Here is a 15,474-nt window from a genome sequence, read left to right as displayed (position 1 = left end):
GCAACACTATAAAATTATCAACAAACTTATGTAATTTAAAACACAGAAGCAATCAATGGTAAATCTTCAACAAATGTTTTGAAAGGCTCCCAAAACAGACCCATTTATAATGAGAAAGCTAAATCTAGTTACAATCGTTGTCTTACACAAGTAAATAAATAGAGTTTGATTTATTTTAATTGAAAAAATATTTACATGTTGCTTTTAGAAGTAATTAACAATGAGAAATTAACTTTACGTTGACACTAAAGATCCAATATGTGTGATATGGGTGTCCAACATTTTCCTCATAGGTGAAAAAAATCGATTGTGAAATCTGTTACAGCAGTACTTTTGTTCTGCCTAGAATGAAGGTACACAGTAATGTGACAAACAAAGAAAATATATCAAGTTGCATTTTACAATACCAACTACACTCTCAAATGCTCATTCCTCCTCGTGCCTGGTTCCAGTACACTCACATTTTAATAACATTTTTATGCTTCTTCACTCTTTTTTGGCCAACACAGCAACTAATGTGATCTATGTCTCAGAGTAGCTTCTACAAGAGCATTCATGAATTCTTCTTTCTTTCTGTGCCATACTAAATCTTCATAGGCCAAATATTTACATATGCATTATTAATTGTCGTAATTTACCTGGTACTGCATCAACAAGAGTGTGATTAGAACTTATAGCTACAGTCTTTAAAGGCCGCAGACAACCCCAGTTTTTAAATGTCATCTGCAAAATGAACTACAAGAATAATGATACCATATACAATTGTTCGGTCATTACGGTTAAATAATTGTACATACATTGTTCTGAGTTTTATATAACATGACCTCCTTAAACAATTAACCTATTTGTAGTTGCTCAATACACCCTAAAAAATGAGAGAACTTCACAAAAGCACTCACAGTGTGGATAAAAATAGGAAACTAATTAAACTGTTTTATTTTTTTATTTCTGCTAAAGAACTCCGACATTAAATTTGGCTGCATTACACAGTTACAGAAACAAAACCAAGATGTCTGAGGTCATGGAACAACATGTTGAACAATAACTAAAAGTTTAAAGAACAATTATGCAAACAGCATATCCTTTTTGAAGAAGCTGAAAGAGTATAACAAATGAATGTAACCACAATGGAACTGAACTAAAATCACCTTAATTAATTGTAATTACCTACATGGCAAATATGTAATTGGATAGTCAGCTTTTTTGTGCACACCAGCTTTTGATTTTTCAAAATTATCCTAAAATATCAGATGAGATTGAACGATCACAATGCCAGTTCTCACAGAATAGGATGTCCTAAAAGGTGAATCCTAACCGTCTTCAATATTTACAGTACTAGGTTGCATTTGTGATCATTGTAAATGCAGCTTTGCCTGACCAGTGAACACATTTGTGGCAACCGGTAATGCTGATTTACAAAATATATAGCTACTGATTCCAATAATTTATTGCAGCATGGTGGAATTTCCAAAAGTGGTAATGACTGAAGCAAAGTGATTTACAAAACTTGTGAATGTCTCAAGATGTGTACTGCATATGAGCGCGTCTGGGCTAACAGTCATTGGGAATTGTAAATTTAAATTAACTTGCAGTGTGCAAATTTTGCTTATTATAAGGTGTGTGACAATTCTTCTGGATGCAGAATTAATAACTGCAATTATGACAATATTCATGAAACAAAAACTTCAAAGTAAGAATTTCCTTTGGCTCAAGATGAGAAACATATCATGTGACCCTTTAAGGTCAAGTACCGGCAATAATTAATTGTACATTTAAGAGTAGCACAACTATAAACAAAACACATTCTGTACATACAACAAAATCCCACAGTTATTTATGTTAACATATTCTGTGCTTTAAAACTTCATAAAAATATATACTTTTGACTGACAAACGCATCATACCGTTCATGTTATAGCAATATTTTCTCAATTCATATAAAAAGATCTGCAAATCTTTATAAACAGCAAGATGGCACTTCACTTCTTAAAGGAAATTATTAAGTGGCAAGGTGTCAGAGAGGAAAACTGGTGTAAACTGCAGAAGGCATGTAAGTGACAACATCATTTTACACTCATTACAAAATGGCTATCATAGAATGGCATACAAGGTTAACTTGAAAGTAGGTATTCTCTGCCATTACAAATAACTAAAAACTATTTTACATTTTCATTGTTGCATTTATGACATGCATTCTAGCCTGAGTTTCAATATATTTTTAATTAGAACATAGGAAGCGATCAGTTTGCAAATTTACGCTGTTCGCTCACTGTTTGTCTTGTTTGGCACAAAAGAAGAGATCATATTTACTAGGCAATGATCATATTCAATAAAATGCTTTTTGAAGAAACAAAACGCACAATCAGTCACACAACATTCTTCTGTAAACTAATTGTGGGAGAAACTGTAAACTTAGGGAATGGAAAAACCATAAAGTTATCAAAAACTTGAAACAAATCTCAGAAAAAGCAAGACTAGTCTTTCTTCCCAAAAAGTAAAGAAAAGCAAATAAATGATTACTTTGCTAGATCATTCATACTTTGGTCAACACCAGATTTTCCTGTTCTTCTATGTCCAGATGTCTGGCTATTTACATTTCCCTGTGCAAAAACACATTACACACAATGCAAAAACCTTTTCTGCCACTCAATTTGCAGAAGAATATCTAACTCATTCTGACTCCTATTCAAATAATGTTATTTGGATGCTTGATAAACAATCCAGCATACATTATCTGCTCTCATCAACCCAGAAGTCTCAAGTTAATCTAAAAGTATATATGCATTAAAAATCATACCAGTCTACCTCTTTTTTAACCTGGACAGATCGGTTCACTGCAACTCCTTCGGCCGAAAGTAAAAAAAAAAAAAAAAAAAAATGGTTGTTTCACATCATTTTTATGCTGTAACCCCTTGTGAAAATTACAATTATGTTTTACTTCCATAAAAAATGTAACAGTGTTGTAAAATCTATTGATGTCAAAGCAATGCATAGCAATATTGAATTTCCAGGAGAAGAAATGTAATTATCATTGCATATATATGTCTTTGTTAATGAAAGATGAACATGCCCACATGTTATTTTTTTAGAATATCCGGCACAATCACAGAAACTGGTGTGAAAATTTAGATGAGCTAATTGTCAGTAACAGCACGTGTCCCAACCACTGGCGTGAAAATAACCAAATGCCTTAGGCTGTCTATATATATATATATATATATATATATATATATATATATATATATATATATATATATATATATATATATATATGTTATCCACGCACTATCTGAATTAAAAAGTGAATGTAGTGAAGTAAACCAAATCTGCGTAAATTGTTTTTTGGGTTTGTATGTTTGATCTAGATTGCCCAAAACTCTGCCTATCAAAGAAAACAGAGAGCCAAGGGTCAACTGAAATGCGCAGAATAGGCACAATAGATTGTTTTAACAGTATATGGTAACTGTTCCTGGACGTCTTTAAAAAGTGTATTTCTACAACGTAGAAATTGACTCTCCAAATGTTTCAGGACAACTCTTACAGCCAGGACAACAGTTTATGGTCAAGTCACAATAAGTTACTGAACAGTGTCATACACTGAATAATATTTCTAGGCAACATATTTTATAGTGATAGCTTTGCCTATCACAAAAATAGAATAAATCAGTATGATGCAGAGCTTTTGTAATTTTAAAAAGTGCTGCGTTTGTAATGAATCCAGCAGTTCCTGAAAAAATATTTTTTCAAAATAAAGGTACTGCTTGATAAAAATAATGTGGCACGTAGTAAACTAATTGCGCATGTGTCTGATGGCAGTCTAGCCCGAAATTTAGCAAATAGAAAACATTTATATCTAATAAAATGCACAAACTAAATGTATTTATATTTTTTACAGTAGAAATTCACAGTCCACAAACCCATTTTATAGATGGTACTTCGCATCAGTTTATGCTAGTATAAAGAAAGAGTTCCTTGGACAAATGAACATCACTGTGCCAATCAAACATGCATTTTATGGTACATTAAGGTGTTACATACATTTCCTAGCCACAAAAATGGCAGTTTTGCACAACACAAACACACATAGGTGTTGGATAATCATGTCTCCATGAAGAACAGCAAAACATAGTCCATTTTTCATTTCCAAATTTCTTAAAGCACATCTCTGCACACACATACCCTATATAAAAAGAGTCTGTGCCAGATACGTGAAACTGAAAATTAAGAGATAAGGTGTACCACAAAGCTGAACAGGGTTGTATCAAAGGCTTAAGCCAAACAATGATTAGAAGGTCAAGCAATTTGAATGATATGATGCAAATAAAACAGGCAAGGTCTCACTTTGCGAGAACAAGGCAAAGAAAACATTTATTTGCAAGTAACCTTTAAAAGTGCTTGACGTGCTTGACACATCAACTTCAAAATAAAAACACAGGTTTGGGAACTAAATTACATTATTCCTTTTTACAAATCCAAGCACACCGTCTTTGAAAACTACAAAGTATTTTTTTGTTGTTGGTGATATCTCACAAGCTTAAAAGCATGCCCAGCAAGCAAAGCTTTGCAAGACTAAATTAAAAGGTACCGTAATCATGTAGCAATCATCCAAATGTTTTGCAATTCACAGTTGAGTACTACAAAGGGTATTTTTGGCCCATATAAAAATAATGTCTTGCAACTCAAAGTGCATTTTAAAAATAAAAACAATCCACTATTTTTATCAAATAAAATATTTACACCAGTTGGTTAACAATGAGAATTGTTCTTCATGCTATGACCATTGGGACATCATCAGAGAATCCGGTTATCAAAGGATCGTCATCATCATCGCCTAAATAAAACCAAAATAAAAACAATCATTACTTTTCAATATTTTCTTTTTTTTTCCACACCATGCAATGTTAAGGCACATTGTAATATTTATAATTAATTCTCTTGCATTCACTACACATACCCTGGAACTTCAAGAGTATTTTTCATATTCTCACTATCAAATACCAAACAGCAGATAGCTCTATGTGACAATTCAGTTGGTCAAAAGTGATTTTAAAGAAGGACAATTTATGTGATGAACCAATCTACTGTCAGTAATAAATGGCCGTAGCCCCATCGGTATGACACTATAAACATTATTTCAAATAAAAGAACGAGTAGTACAGTATGATGAAATGCCACACATGCAATGCAAATGCTAGCTGATCTCTTTGAATGTCTAAAATACATAACCATGGGTAAGCAAAAGCAGTATCAAGCTCAAATGATTCTCTGTGGGACAGACCAAGGCACAAGATAAGACTTTGTATCATCCATGACCAGTTCTACTCTCCTCCTTATGTCCATTCCTTTGATCACACAGCCACCACCAGTAACTTTATGCATTATGTCCTGATTTGCAGAAAATCAGACGTGAAAAGAATACATCCTCAAAAGTATGTTTGAAAATCAACCATCTCAGACAAAGCATGTCTACAATGAAGCTTTGTGAAGATAACCAATAGCAAGCACTGGCATAAACATGGATCTTATTATGGACTATGTTCCCATCCCTTTTTGGATTTTTCCAGAGAAGAATACTTTATTAGGATCTGTAAGGATCACGTATTGGAAATGTGAATTAAACTGTGGGAATATACAGTTTGTTTTATTAAATAAAGCTTATGAGATTGAAATAAGTTACCTAAATCGTCTCCTGACGAAAAGATGGCAGACCCAAGTCGAGAGCTGTAATGACTGTTTGCAAAGGCAGTGAAACTGCTCTGCAATCTTCTGTGTCGCATATACAAGATTGCGAAGCCCAAACCAGTTGCCATAAGTAAAAAGAAAAGCACTGGTACTACTACTGATGCTATGTCGGTGGACCTCTCGGATGTGGACATAGAAGACTCAGCATCTGAAACAAAAAAGAGGACTGAGAGTTACAAAAGTTAAATAAAGCAGCACACTCGATATATTATGGTTAAACTAGTGCTTCTTGTGGGTGACAAATACTGAATATAAAACGGGTTCTTCTTACAGAGAAGCAAAATGCTACATGGTCCGTCAGATCATATCATAGAATTGTAATAGGCTTTTCGCAGTTCTGGATATATAGCATCACATACAGTGGACAAAAAGAAAAGATGTGCACTTGGCTAAAGCGAGTGAGCTAAAATGAATTTGCAAGTCTGCAAGTAGTAATGCTGGATGTCAACAAGCTCTAAATCAATGGATTATGTACGATAATAAAGGCTGGTCACAAATGAGCCCCAAATATGGCTCTGAAAGTAATATTAGGATTTTGATAACACTATTGTCATAGAATGGCCTTTGAGCCAATGTACCATGAGCCATGTATGAACTGTACTGGAGCACACTATGAATATATAGTTCAAACCGTACCAAAGCCAAGAAAAGCAGAAGTCAGAGATGTCTGAAAGAACAAACAACCAACAAAAAGCTAGTAACTGTTATACCGTGGACATAGTAAGAATTTCATCACACTGCTTGACTGAACAGATGTTTACAAGTTTAAGGTTAAAAGATTAACATTCTGAAAATAGTTATCGGTAAAAAAACGATCACCCTGAAGAGGCAGCACTGCTGTCATTGCAATATTAAAATTGATGAAAGAGGGTGTTAAATTCCAAGTACCATTGATTAAGGGACCATTTTACAAGTTGATGGTGATCACTTGGTTAATCAAGTCTTGCCGTCCCACACAGGTTTATAACAAGAACCCTAAAGAACAAGCCAGGAGCGTGGCCAAGATGGCGAGCAGGTAGACGAGTTTCTCTAGTCTCCCCGCTCCCATGCGCCCAAACCGGCCCACATCTCAGCAAAATCCCCCTTAAATGCTGCCTAAACAGGGGGAATTAACACTCGGATCCGTCTGCATCCCAGAGCTGTGGAGATTCGCTGCGGGTAACCGTCTTGGAGAAGAGCCCCGAGGAATTGAGCAGCCGAGATCAGAAAATGGTGGCAGGATTGGCATAGCTCTGGTGAGGCCGTTCTGGGCCCCGTTCGGCACCGGAAACAGGCCGTGGACCTGCATTGCCCACCAGAGACTAGCTGCGCCCTGAAGGGAGTGGGGAAGAGACGATCGTAAGTCAGAACTCCCACGAGCAACACAAAACGCCAGCGTTTCGGCCAGCATCCCACTGCCCACGGTAGCGGTGAGGCCTGGAACGGAGTAGGAGGGTCGGGCATTACGAGGAGCGGCTGCGGGGGCTTGGAGACATCAGGGCAGCGGCCTCCCCCTTCCCTGGGCATCACAGCCAGAGACATCGACTAGCAGGGAACGCGACAGCGGCACCGACGAAGCGGAAGACCCGGGGCGGAGAGAGAGCCCGATAGCACTAGGCACTAACTGGCAGCGAGTGCCCATACACATACCCTCAAGGCGGAGTGCATGGAAAAAGCAGCAACAGGCTGAACAGGGAACGTGTACTGAACGCCCATACCCCCGGGATCTAACACGGGGACCAAGTGCAGAAATAGAGTTTCGCAGGAAGAGTGTGGCGCTGTAGCCCACGCACAGATTCCCCCAGTGAGAGGCCTAGACTCCCCGAGAGGGCAGGAACGACAAGAGGCCCAGGCTAGGGCCCTGAGAGCACAGGAGGCCTCCAGGTGGGAGCAAACGGAGGCGTTGGGACACTTGGATACCCCGTTGCGCAGCCTTACAAGTAAGTCAGAGCTGCATCACACGGCGCAAAGAGAAAGAGGGGGAGCATAAGTGGGGGACTTGCTCCCAGTGCGAGAGCCGAGGGCCTTCTTCGTGGGGCTGGACCCCGAAAGATCTTCTGGGACGCCTTGCAGAGAGGGAGGAAGCGGCGTCGTACCACCTCAACAGCCAGGGGCACAAGGCGGCGCACGACCAAAGAGACACGCAGAAAGGCCCTGGGGCCATCAGAGCCAGCGAGCAGGGCCAGGCCTCCCTCCGGTAGCTAGGCACAATGACTGGGGTTGAGAGCGGGCACATACCAGGAGGAAGGCAGGGGGGGGGGGCCCCTGAAGCTTGGATGAGAACAGCGTACGACGAGGGACTCTGAAGGTGGGCCCCCACCCCGCTAGAGACGACGCTATTGTTGCCTGGGCACTCTGGCAGACAATTACCTCCCGTGGCCACGAGACACATCCCTCCACGATAGGGCACAACAGTCTGAGGAAGCAGAGGGAGCTGACCCAGCCATGTCTATGGTGCGGGGCAAGAAAGACAAATCTTAAGGAGATGTTGGCCAAGCTTCCCTCATCTAGCAGCGTTATGCATCGACGGCGAGGAAAAAAGGAAACTGACGTCAGCATGCCGAAAAGGTCTACTTGTGGCTCCTGTGACGTCATTCCGGAGTCGGGAGCGGAGCTGTGCCATTGTGAAGTCCATGTCAACGTGGGAGAGCTAGAAAAAAGTTTCTCCTGAATGCTGGCGCAGGGGAGAATTCAAAAGGTGTGGAATCCACAGGCAGATGTATCCATAGAAATATATATATATATTTATCTGAAGCACTTTCCCAACTCTTCCCGCTTCCCATCCGGCAAACAGTGAAGAGAGAGTCACGGACACCAGTTTACTTCGTGGCAAAGTCAGGTCTTTATTAGAGTTTGCAGCTTTCAATATATTTATCTATATATATATATTCATTTTCACGCTGTCCCCTATGTATAAAGGTGGCGAACATAGGAGGCAGTGCCAAAATTTAGACCAGGTAAAACCTGGTCTTAATTTGGCAAAACAAGGAGAAATGCATTATTTCTCCATGTTTTTCCTTTTTCCATGTGTGGTGCCTTGTGCAGCACACATGGAATAAGCAAAATTCCATGGATTGTAAATATGCAGGAAGGTGTCCCTTCCCATACATAAACAATCCTTAAAAAAAATGCTATTTTGTGACATTCATGTGTGCTGCATGAAGCAGCAACCATGACAGTGACAGAATGGCAGTTTAGAATTGTTTATGCGCAGGAAGGGAAACAATCCTACACATAAACAATCCTTCCCTGCACGCAGACACCCATGCACTGTGGGGCAAGGGTGCATTGGCGCTAAGATGCTACACTTAGCGCCATCGCAGGAGGAAACGCAAGGCTGCACCACATTCTTGTAAATATGGTGCAGCCTTGCGTTTCAAGTGGCGGATCGAGGCGTTAAGCTAGGAAGGCAAACGCCTCTGTCCGCCACTTCCTTGTACATATCCCTCCTCACTTTGACAAATTTGGTGCAATTACGTTCAGCCATTTTTCTGTATTTCAAACATTTCCTATGAGAATTAACCTGGGAAATCAATGTTTTGGGAACCCCCTTTTTTCTTGACCCATGCTCGACAGACCACCCGGAAACCTTCCAGGAAGGAGGTGAAGTGGATAAACTATTTTTGAAAAGTTTTCTGTGAAGATTCGTCAAACGGCACCAAAGAGATTAGTGAAACAAAAAGCACTCCATCTATGAAATCTCTGACCTAACTACAATGGGAACGAAGAAATAAACAGTTAAAAATTAACTTATTGTTTTGCCTCAAAAGCACACTGAAATTCCCAGTTATGGGATGCGACACACTATGCACAGCATCACTAACGATGCCTGCCATGCAAACAACACCCATTTGCTAATGGCACTCGAACAAAAGTATTGAAGCAAGAGTTAAACAGGGCGAGAGTAAGCAGTCAGCAGCTGGAGTTGGACGCAGGCCCCGCACCCATCTCCAGCCACAAAAAACACGCACAAAAACCAACCCCCCGCCCACCCTCCACCTCATCTGTTTATGGCCTCCGTGGCCCGGAAGTCAGGTTATCTGACAGCATGGATTGATGCACAGCCTCATAACGAAAATGGTAGTTGAAATCGACATCTATAATTACTACTTGAGGGATCACAATCACTTTTTGATTTGTGAGACTTTCTCTGGTTTCTACGTTTTTTTGCTGCTTTGAGACTAGAGACTAGGGACTCTGGACAGCCATCACCACTCTCCTCAAGTTGGACACCTGTGAGGCTTGCACCCGATGGCTGTGGAAATTATTTCCACACTTTTGAGATAGCAGAAAAATAAAGCATTTTGAGAGTCCTTCATCGGGCAATCACATTTGACCAAAAATGTGATTAATAGGTGTTATGAATCATCAGTTTAAACAGCACAGCTATACAAAGTGTTAACACTTTCAAGACTACCTGGAAACTATTTTTAAACATTTCTCTCTGAAATAATACTGAAAGCATGTACATAAAACCTACAAAAGCATGCTCTGAGTTAAGTGTTACTTTCTTGCCATGTTTAGTGTAAATCTGTTGAGCAGTTTTGGCTAAAGACATAAGCAAAATTCCTATGGGAGCAAAAATGGGAAAACCATATTTTTCCACCGTCCATACCCTTGACTTTTTTCTCTAGGCACGGATCTGCACAACTGGCATGCTGTTAATGCACTGAATCAATTGGTGTGTACGGCAAAAGTGTAAGGGCCCAGGATTTAAGTTTCTATTAATGTGGCCTTCTGTTGACTTTAGAACTCTGGGCACTTTGGGCACTTTACACCTGCTAACCAAGAGTAGAGTGCTGGCTCTTCCTCTTTAACCATGTTTAAATTGGCTAATTCCAGGCCCTAGTATATGGTGCAGAAAGTGCACACAAGGCCTGGAAGTTAAATACCACTTGTGGATTGCAACACCTACTGCGCTACCTCATATAGTGGCAGTACAAACATGACGTCAAGCCTACCCTTTGTAGCCTGTCTGCTGGAGCAAGACCTATTAAAATAACTTTTTGGGGCGTGGCCAGGCGCAAAAGATGGCAGAAGCATGGCTGCGAGGCTTTCGATATGGGCCCGAGTGCCTTCCAGTTCACCTACCAAACGGGGTCCTCTTGACATCTCCTGGGAAAGGAGACACTGCTCAGACCCCTGGGACCAACATAAGGGGGTCCCAGCCAGCTTCCAGTGTGCATCAAAGCCGTGGCCCGCTGAGATCCCCATGGAAGCACCTCCTTCATCATGGCTACGAGAAAGATGTGTGTGGCCAGGCATCTGGAGTCTCTGGAGTAGCAGAGGCCATGGGATGAGAGAGTTGGATCCTCCGACAACCACAGTTGCCCAGGCAGTCAATGGCCAAACTATTAGAACAAATAACGACTGAAGCTGCCGTTCAGGTGCCAGCAAGCAGAAGGAAGCATTGAGACAGGCCCCTCCTGGGGAAATCACGAGGTGCTGGCACTCTATAACAGGGACCTCCAACCATGATCCAACTAACAAGCAAGCTTAGAGCTGACGGAGCTGACACATTAGCCCCCGTTCGCTGTGAGAAGCCTGAACAGAGCAGCCACCCTACCACAGACCTGGAACCTCACCAGCCAGAATGCTCTAGCATGCAACTGACAAAAGCCAGGAGGCAGCCTTATACAAGAAGGAGTACTACCATGGCAGGGTGGCAAACAACAAGGGAAAAGGCCATGCATACGACATCCGGAGTGATCGCCTTGGTCCTGGTTGATGGTGGCTGGCAAGGCTATAACAACGAAAACCTCCATCACAATGTATTTTCCCAGCCATGCAAGGTTCCAAACCCACTCATCGGAGGAACTCAGCCCAGCCATGACAGGTGTCAAAAATAAACTTCCCATAAAGACTTGCTGGCCTAGTCAAAGCATTGACGGACAAGCAATGACAAAAAGAAAAGGACACAGAGGATGACATCCAGGCGTCAACATAGGTCACCCTCATAGGACCCCCCCCCCCAATGAGTAGCACCATAGCTACGAATACTAATCTCTTACAAGAAACACATTCTCAAATCAGATCAACACAGCTTATGCTTTAGGTACTTTCCCATACAGTTTCTCGTTTCACACAGTGAACAGGAGTAGCCATACCTATTTGAAACAAGAATAGTTTCAAATTAAGATCAAAGCAGACAAGGAGGATTGTTGGTTGGTTAACTGTAGTGGGAGGGCCATCCACTCATGATAGCCACTCTGTATGCTACAAGTGTGGGTCTGGTAAAGATTCTGGTTCCCAAAAATCACATCATGCCAACATCTGACAATCTCGTCATCAACAGAGGGGATTTTAACTGTGTGAGGTGCCCATACAAGACAAATCTCAACAACTCACAGGAGGGGTAACAAATGTCGACCCATGGTGCTATAGGAAACCACTCCTGATAGATTATTCCCATTTCCCGATGACCCTCTTGGTGCTAGACTGGCTAGAGGGGGCCAAAAACAGGGAGGGATTTGGCACATTAATGATTTTCTAGAGCAGGAAAATGTTACCCAGCAAGAGCTCCTTGAAGCAATTCAAGAATATCTCTCAAACAACACAGGGGAATTTCACCAGTGGGTGGTGTGGGATGCACTAAAAGCAGTACTGCGGCGTGAGCTCATTCAAGAAGCATCCTGCCTATGCTCCATGAGGGAAGAGGAATTGGGATGATTGCAAGAGGAGCTACAAACCCTGGAGTGCAGCCACAAAGCAAATTCCTCCTATAAGGTTGGGAAGCAGCCAACCTTGGTCAGGGTAACCATAAAGAATGGGTGAGCGCAGGGAACACAATGGACGAAATTCTCGAAATGGACCAAACAAATAAGCCAACTAATTTAATTATGACAAGCTTAACTAAAAATAACCTAATGAAACCAATTATCTTTATGACCTATTATTGGTGCTATTTATTTTCACTTTAGTTTTTTGTATATTAATGCATTCAAGAGTATCAAAATTAAGAACAGACAATTGAAATTTTAATTACTTTGTGTTTACACTTTTTATGCATTTGATTTTAAATGTGAAATAAAGTGTTGATTGACTAGAAGAACAGACAATATACACATTTACAAACATCACAAATATGTACACACAAAATTTCACAACAAAAACACAGCTTGTGGTAAATCTTGGCCTATCCTGAACACACCTTTTTGAAAAAAAATTATGCACTTCCCCACCATAAAAGATTAACAATATTTATCTTTAGTTGGGTCCTCCTCCATAAAGTAATTGGTTGACGCGTTTCAGCATTTGTTGCATTAAAGGCCTTATCAGGACCGGCAGTTGATAGGGGACCAAAATGTTTTCGGTGCTTTACTCCAAGGCTTACTGTTGCTGGCTATCACTAATCAACCATTACACGATCAAAAAGGAGGCACTTACTCTCCTGTTTAATTATGTGCTTGCCTTGTAGTCCGTATAGAAATATACGGCTTTGGGACTGTGGTGAATGAAGGCAGCAGGATACTGTTTAAAGACGACACGGGTTCCGTGTTCCTCTGTACAAGAGAGGTCTAGCTTCCTCAACACCAACATGACCACGGATCTCGGAACCTTGGTTGTGGGCTATATTCGCACAGTGGAATGCAATAAGGCCAGCTATATCTTAGCACGGGTAGGTGTGCGCTTCTATGAGAGAAGTAATGAGTCAGGCGCCCTCCTAGCTAACAAACTGCGAGCGAAGAGGGCATAGATTTACATCATTAAAGTCAGACATGAGAAACAGGAAATGCAAGAGCCAGATGAAGGGGAACCAGAGGACTTTCATACTTTTTATAAAAAGCTCTATGCAGAGACTCCAACCAACACATTGGATCTCATGCTAACTAAAGCGATAACACTTTGAACCATACGAATGGCCTCACACATTAAATGGGTGAAGCAACCATCCCCCTCTTAGATAAATCCCTTAGGAACTCTGTTCAGGGCTCTCCGTATCGTTCAATTGCCCTGTTGAACGTAGATGCCAAAATGTTTGTGCGTGTACTAGTAAATTGCCTAGAGGCAGTACTGCTTCTGTTGATACAAGCCGACCAGATGGTAGTTATCCCCTCAAGGTCAATTAGCAACAGCACCACAAAAGCACTACACCTAATAGACCTCACGCGGAAGCAGCACAAAGCAGCAGCACTACTATTGTTAGACGAGGAGAAAGCATTTGACAGGAAAGACGGGAGTATGATGATGATGGTGGTGGCACTGCACAGGGCAGGGCTCAACACTTAATTCTGGGGCTTGGTGGATGCGTTATACGCCTCACCTTTTCAAAGAATATGTAAAAAATGAAAAGACTTCTCAACCACCGGCGATACAAAAAGGTATGATGCAGGGCTTTCCACTCTCTCTGATGCTCTATACTCAGAACCTCTTTTAAAAATACTAAGATTGCCCCCACGCATTACTGGCAGAAACTTCCACCAAGATTCTTTCATGGTATCAGCTTTTGTGGATGACATTCTGCTACCCCTCACTGCGTCCCGGTAATCTCTGTAGGAGGGAGTGCCACTGCTTGAGGAGAACAGAGATTTTGCAGGTCTTCAATTTAACTTACATATGTCAGAGGGGCTGATTCTAGCAGGAGGCCAGGTCTTTGCCCAAACATTACAAAGTGAGACTCCTTTTAGAAGGACACAGCAAGGCTTGATAGATATGAGCATCTACTTGACGCCAGGTCTACATGAGTGAGGTAGTAGTAATATGAAACCCCTGATGAAGGGAATAAAAGAAATCTTAAGCTCCTGGAGTACCCATGCCCAGACTTGGCTGAGAAGAATTGCTAAACTCAAAATTTAATTTCTATCCAGCATTCGTTATATATTTCCGGCTATTCCTACCCTTATCTCTAAAGGGGGACTCACTTTACTACAGGAGCTAAGCAACACCTGTGTATGGGCAGGGAGGAGACCCTGTAGTCACAAGCATATTACACCTCAAACAGGGTGACCTGGGATTACCAGATTTACGCAGATACCATGAGACTGCCCAAGCGGGTCACATCATAAAATGACTAAGTGGGGAAACTGACAAAATTTGGAACTTTATAGACTAGAAACTAACAGCTTACCCTCGAGAAAGCTTATCTGGGTCCCTAAAAACTATGCTGCTGGAATGTATACGTCTTGTGGTGACCAGGTTAACCCTAGAAACCTGGGAAAACCTACCAAAGCGTTATAAACTAACCACATATCCTTCCCCTCTAACCCTATCATCTAGAACATAAGACTTCACACTAGGGTTCAATAGAAACCACTGCAGGTGCAGGAGAACCCAAGGCTCGTTTAGGTTGCAAGACTTTTAGCACGAAGGGGAGCCCTGCTAATCTGAAAACAATGTTAACATATGGCATCAGGAGGAGAAATATTTCACTATTTTCAAAAAAGGCATTGGGTTCTGCAGCTGCATTTAAGGGTAGAAGCCATGAGATCACTAATGATCTTCAAGATATTCCTACAAGACTGACATACACAAAACACCTAGTATCTCGTATATATATAATATTCAATTCAAAACTGCCCCAAAGGAATTTCCGTACTAAGAACAATGGGGAAAGAGTTCAAAACTCCTCTCACCTGCAAACAGAGAAATTCTCAAAATTTGAGAAAGTATGGTGACAATGGAAATAATTTTATGGAGTTACTATGGGCTTGTTAATACTCCTGTCTGCCAGGATTCACACAATCAACAGATTTGGCCATGAGGCCCAGAACTACACAGGAGATGTGGGAGACAGTGGAATAGTTGGACTCCAAA

At 41.1% G+C, this 15,474-nt stretch overlaps 1 protein-coding gene across 1 annotated transcript in view; it reads right to left on the bottom strand.

The window, feature by feature from the left end:
• Window positions 1-3,987: 3,987 nt before the first annotated feature.
• Window positions 3,988-15,474, bottom strand: part of SORL1 (sortilin related receptor 1) — a 744,876-nt gene continuing 733,389 nt past the window's right edge. The window contains exons 47-48 of the mRNA XM_085645831.1: window positions 5,678-5,890; window positions 3,988-4,831 (exon numbers count right to left, since the gene is read on the bottom strand). Of these exons, the coding sequence (XP_085501957.1) occupies window positions 4,767-4,831; window positions 5,678-5,890 (278 nt within the window). The 3' untranslated portion in view covers window positions 3,988-4,766. The remainder of the gene's footprint in view (window positions 4,832-5,677; window positions 5,891-15,474) is intronic.

Source organism: Triturus cristatus, chromosome 3_1, assembly GCF_964204655.1.
Source record: "Triturus cristatus chromosome 3_1, aTriCri1.1, whole genome shotgun sequence".
NCBI classification, from domain to species: domain Eukaryota; kingdom Metazoa; phylum Chordata; class Amphibia; order Caudata; family Salamandridae; genus Triturus; species Triturus cristatus.
Note: the sequence above shows the minus strand (reverse complement) of the source record. Positions and strands in the feature narration are given on the sequence as shown.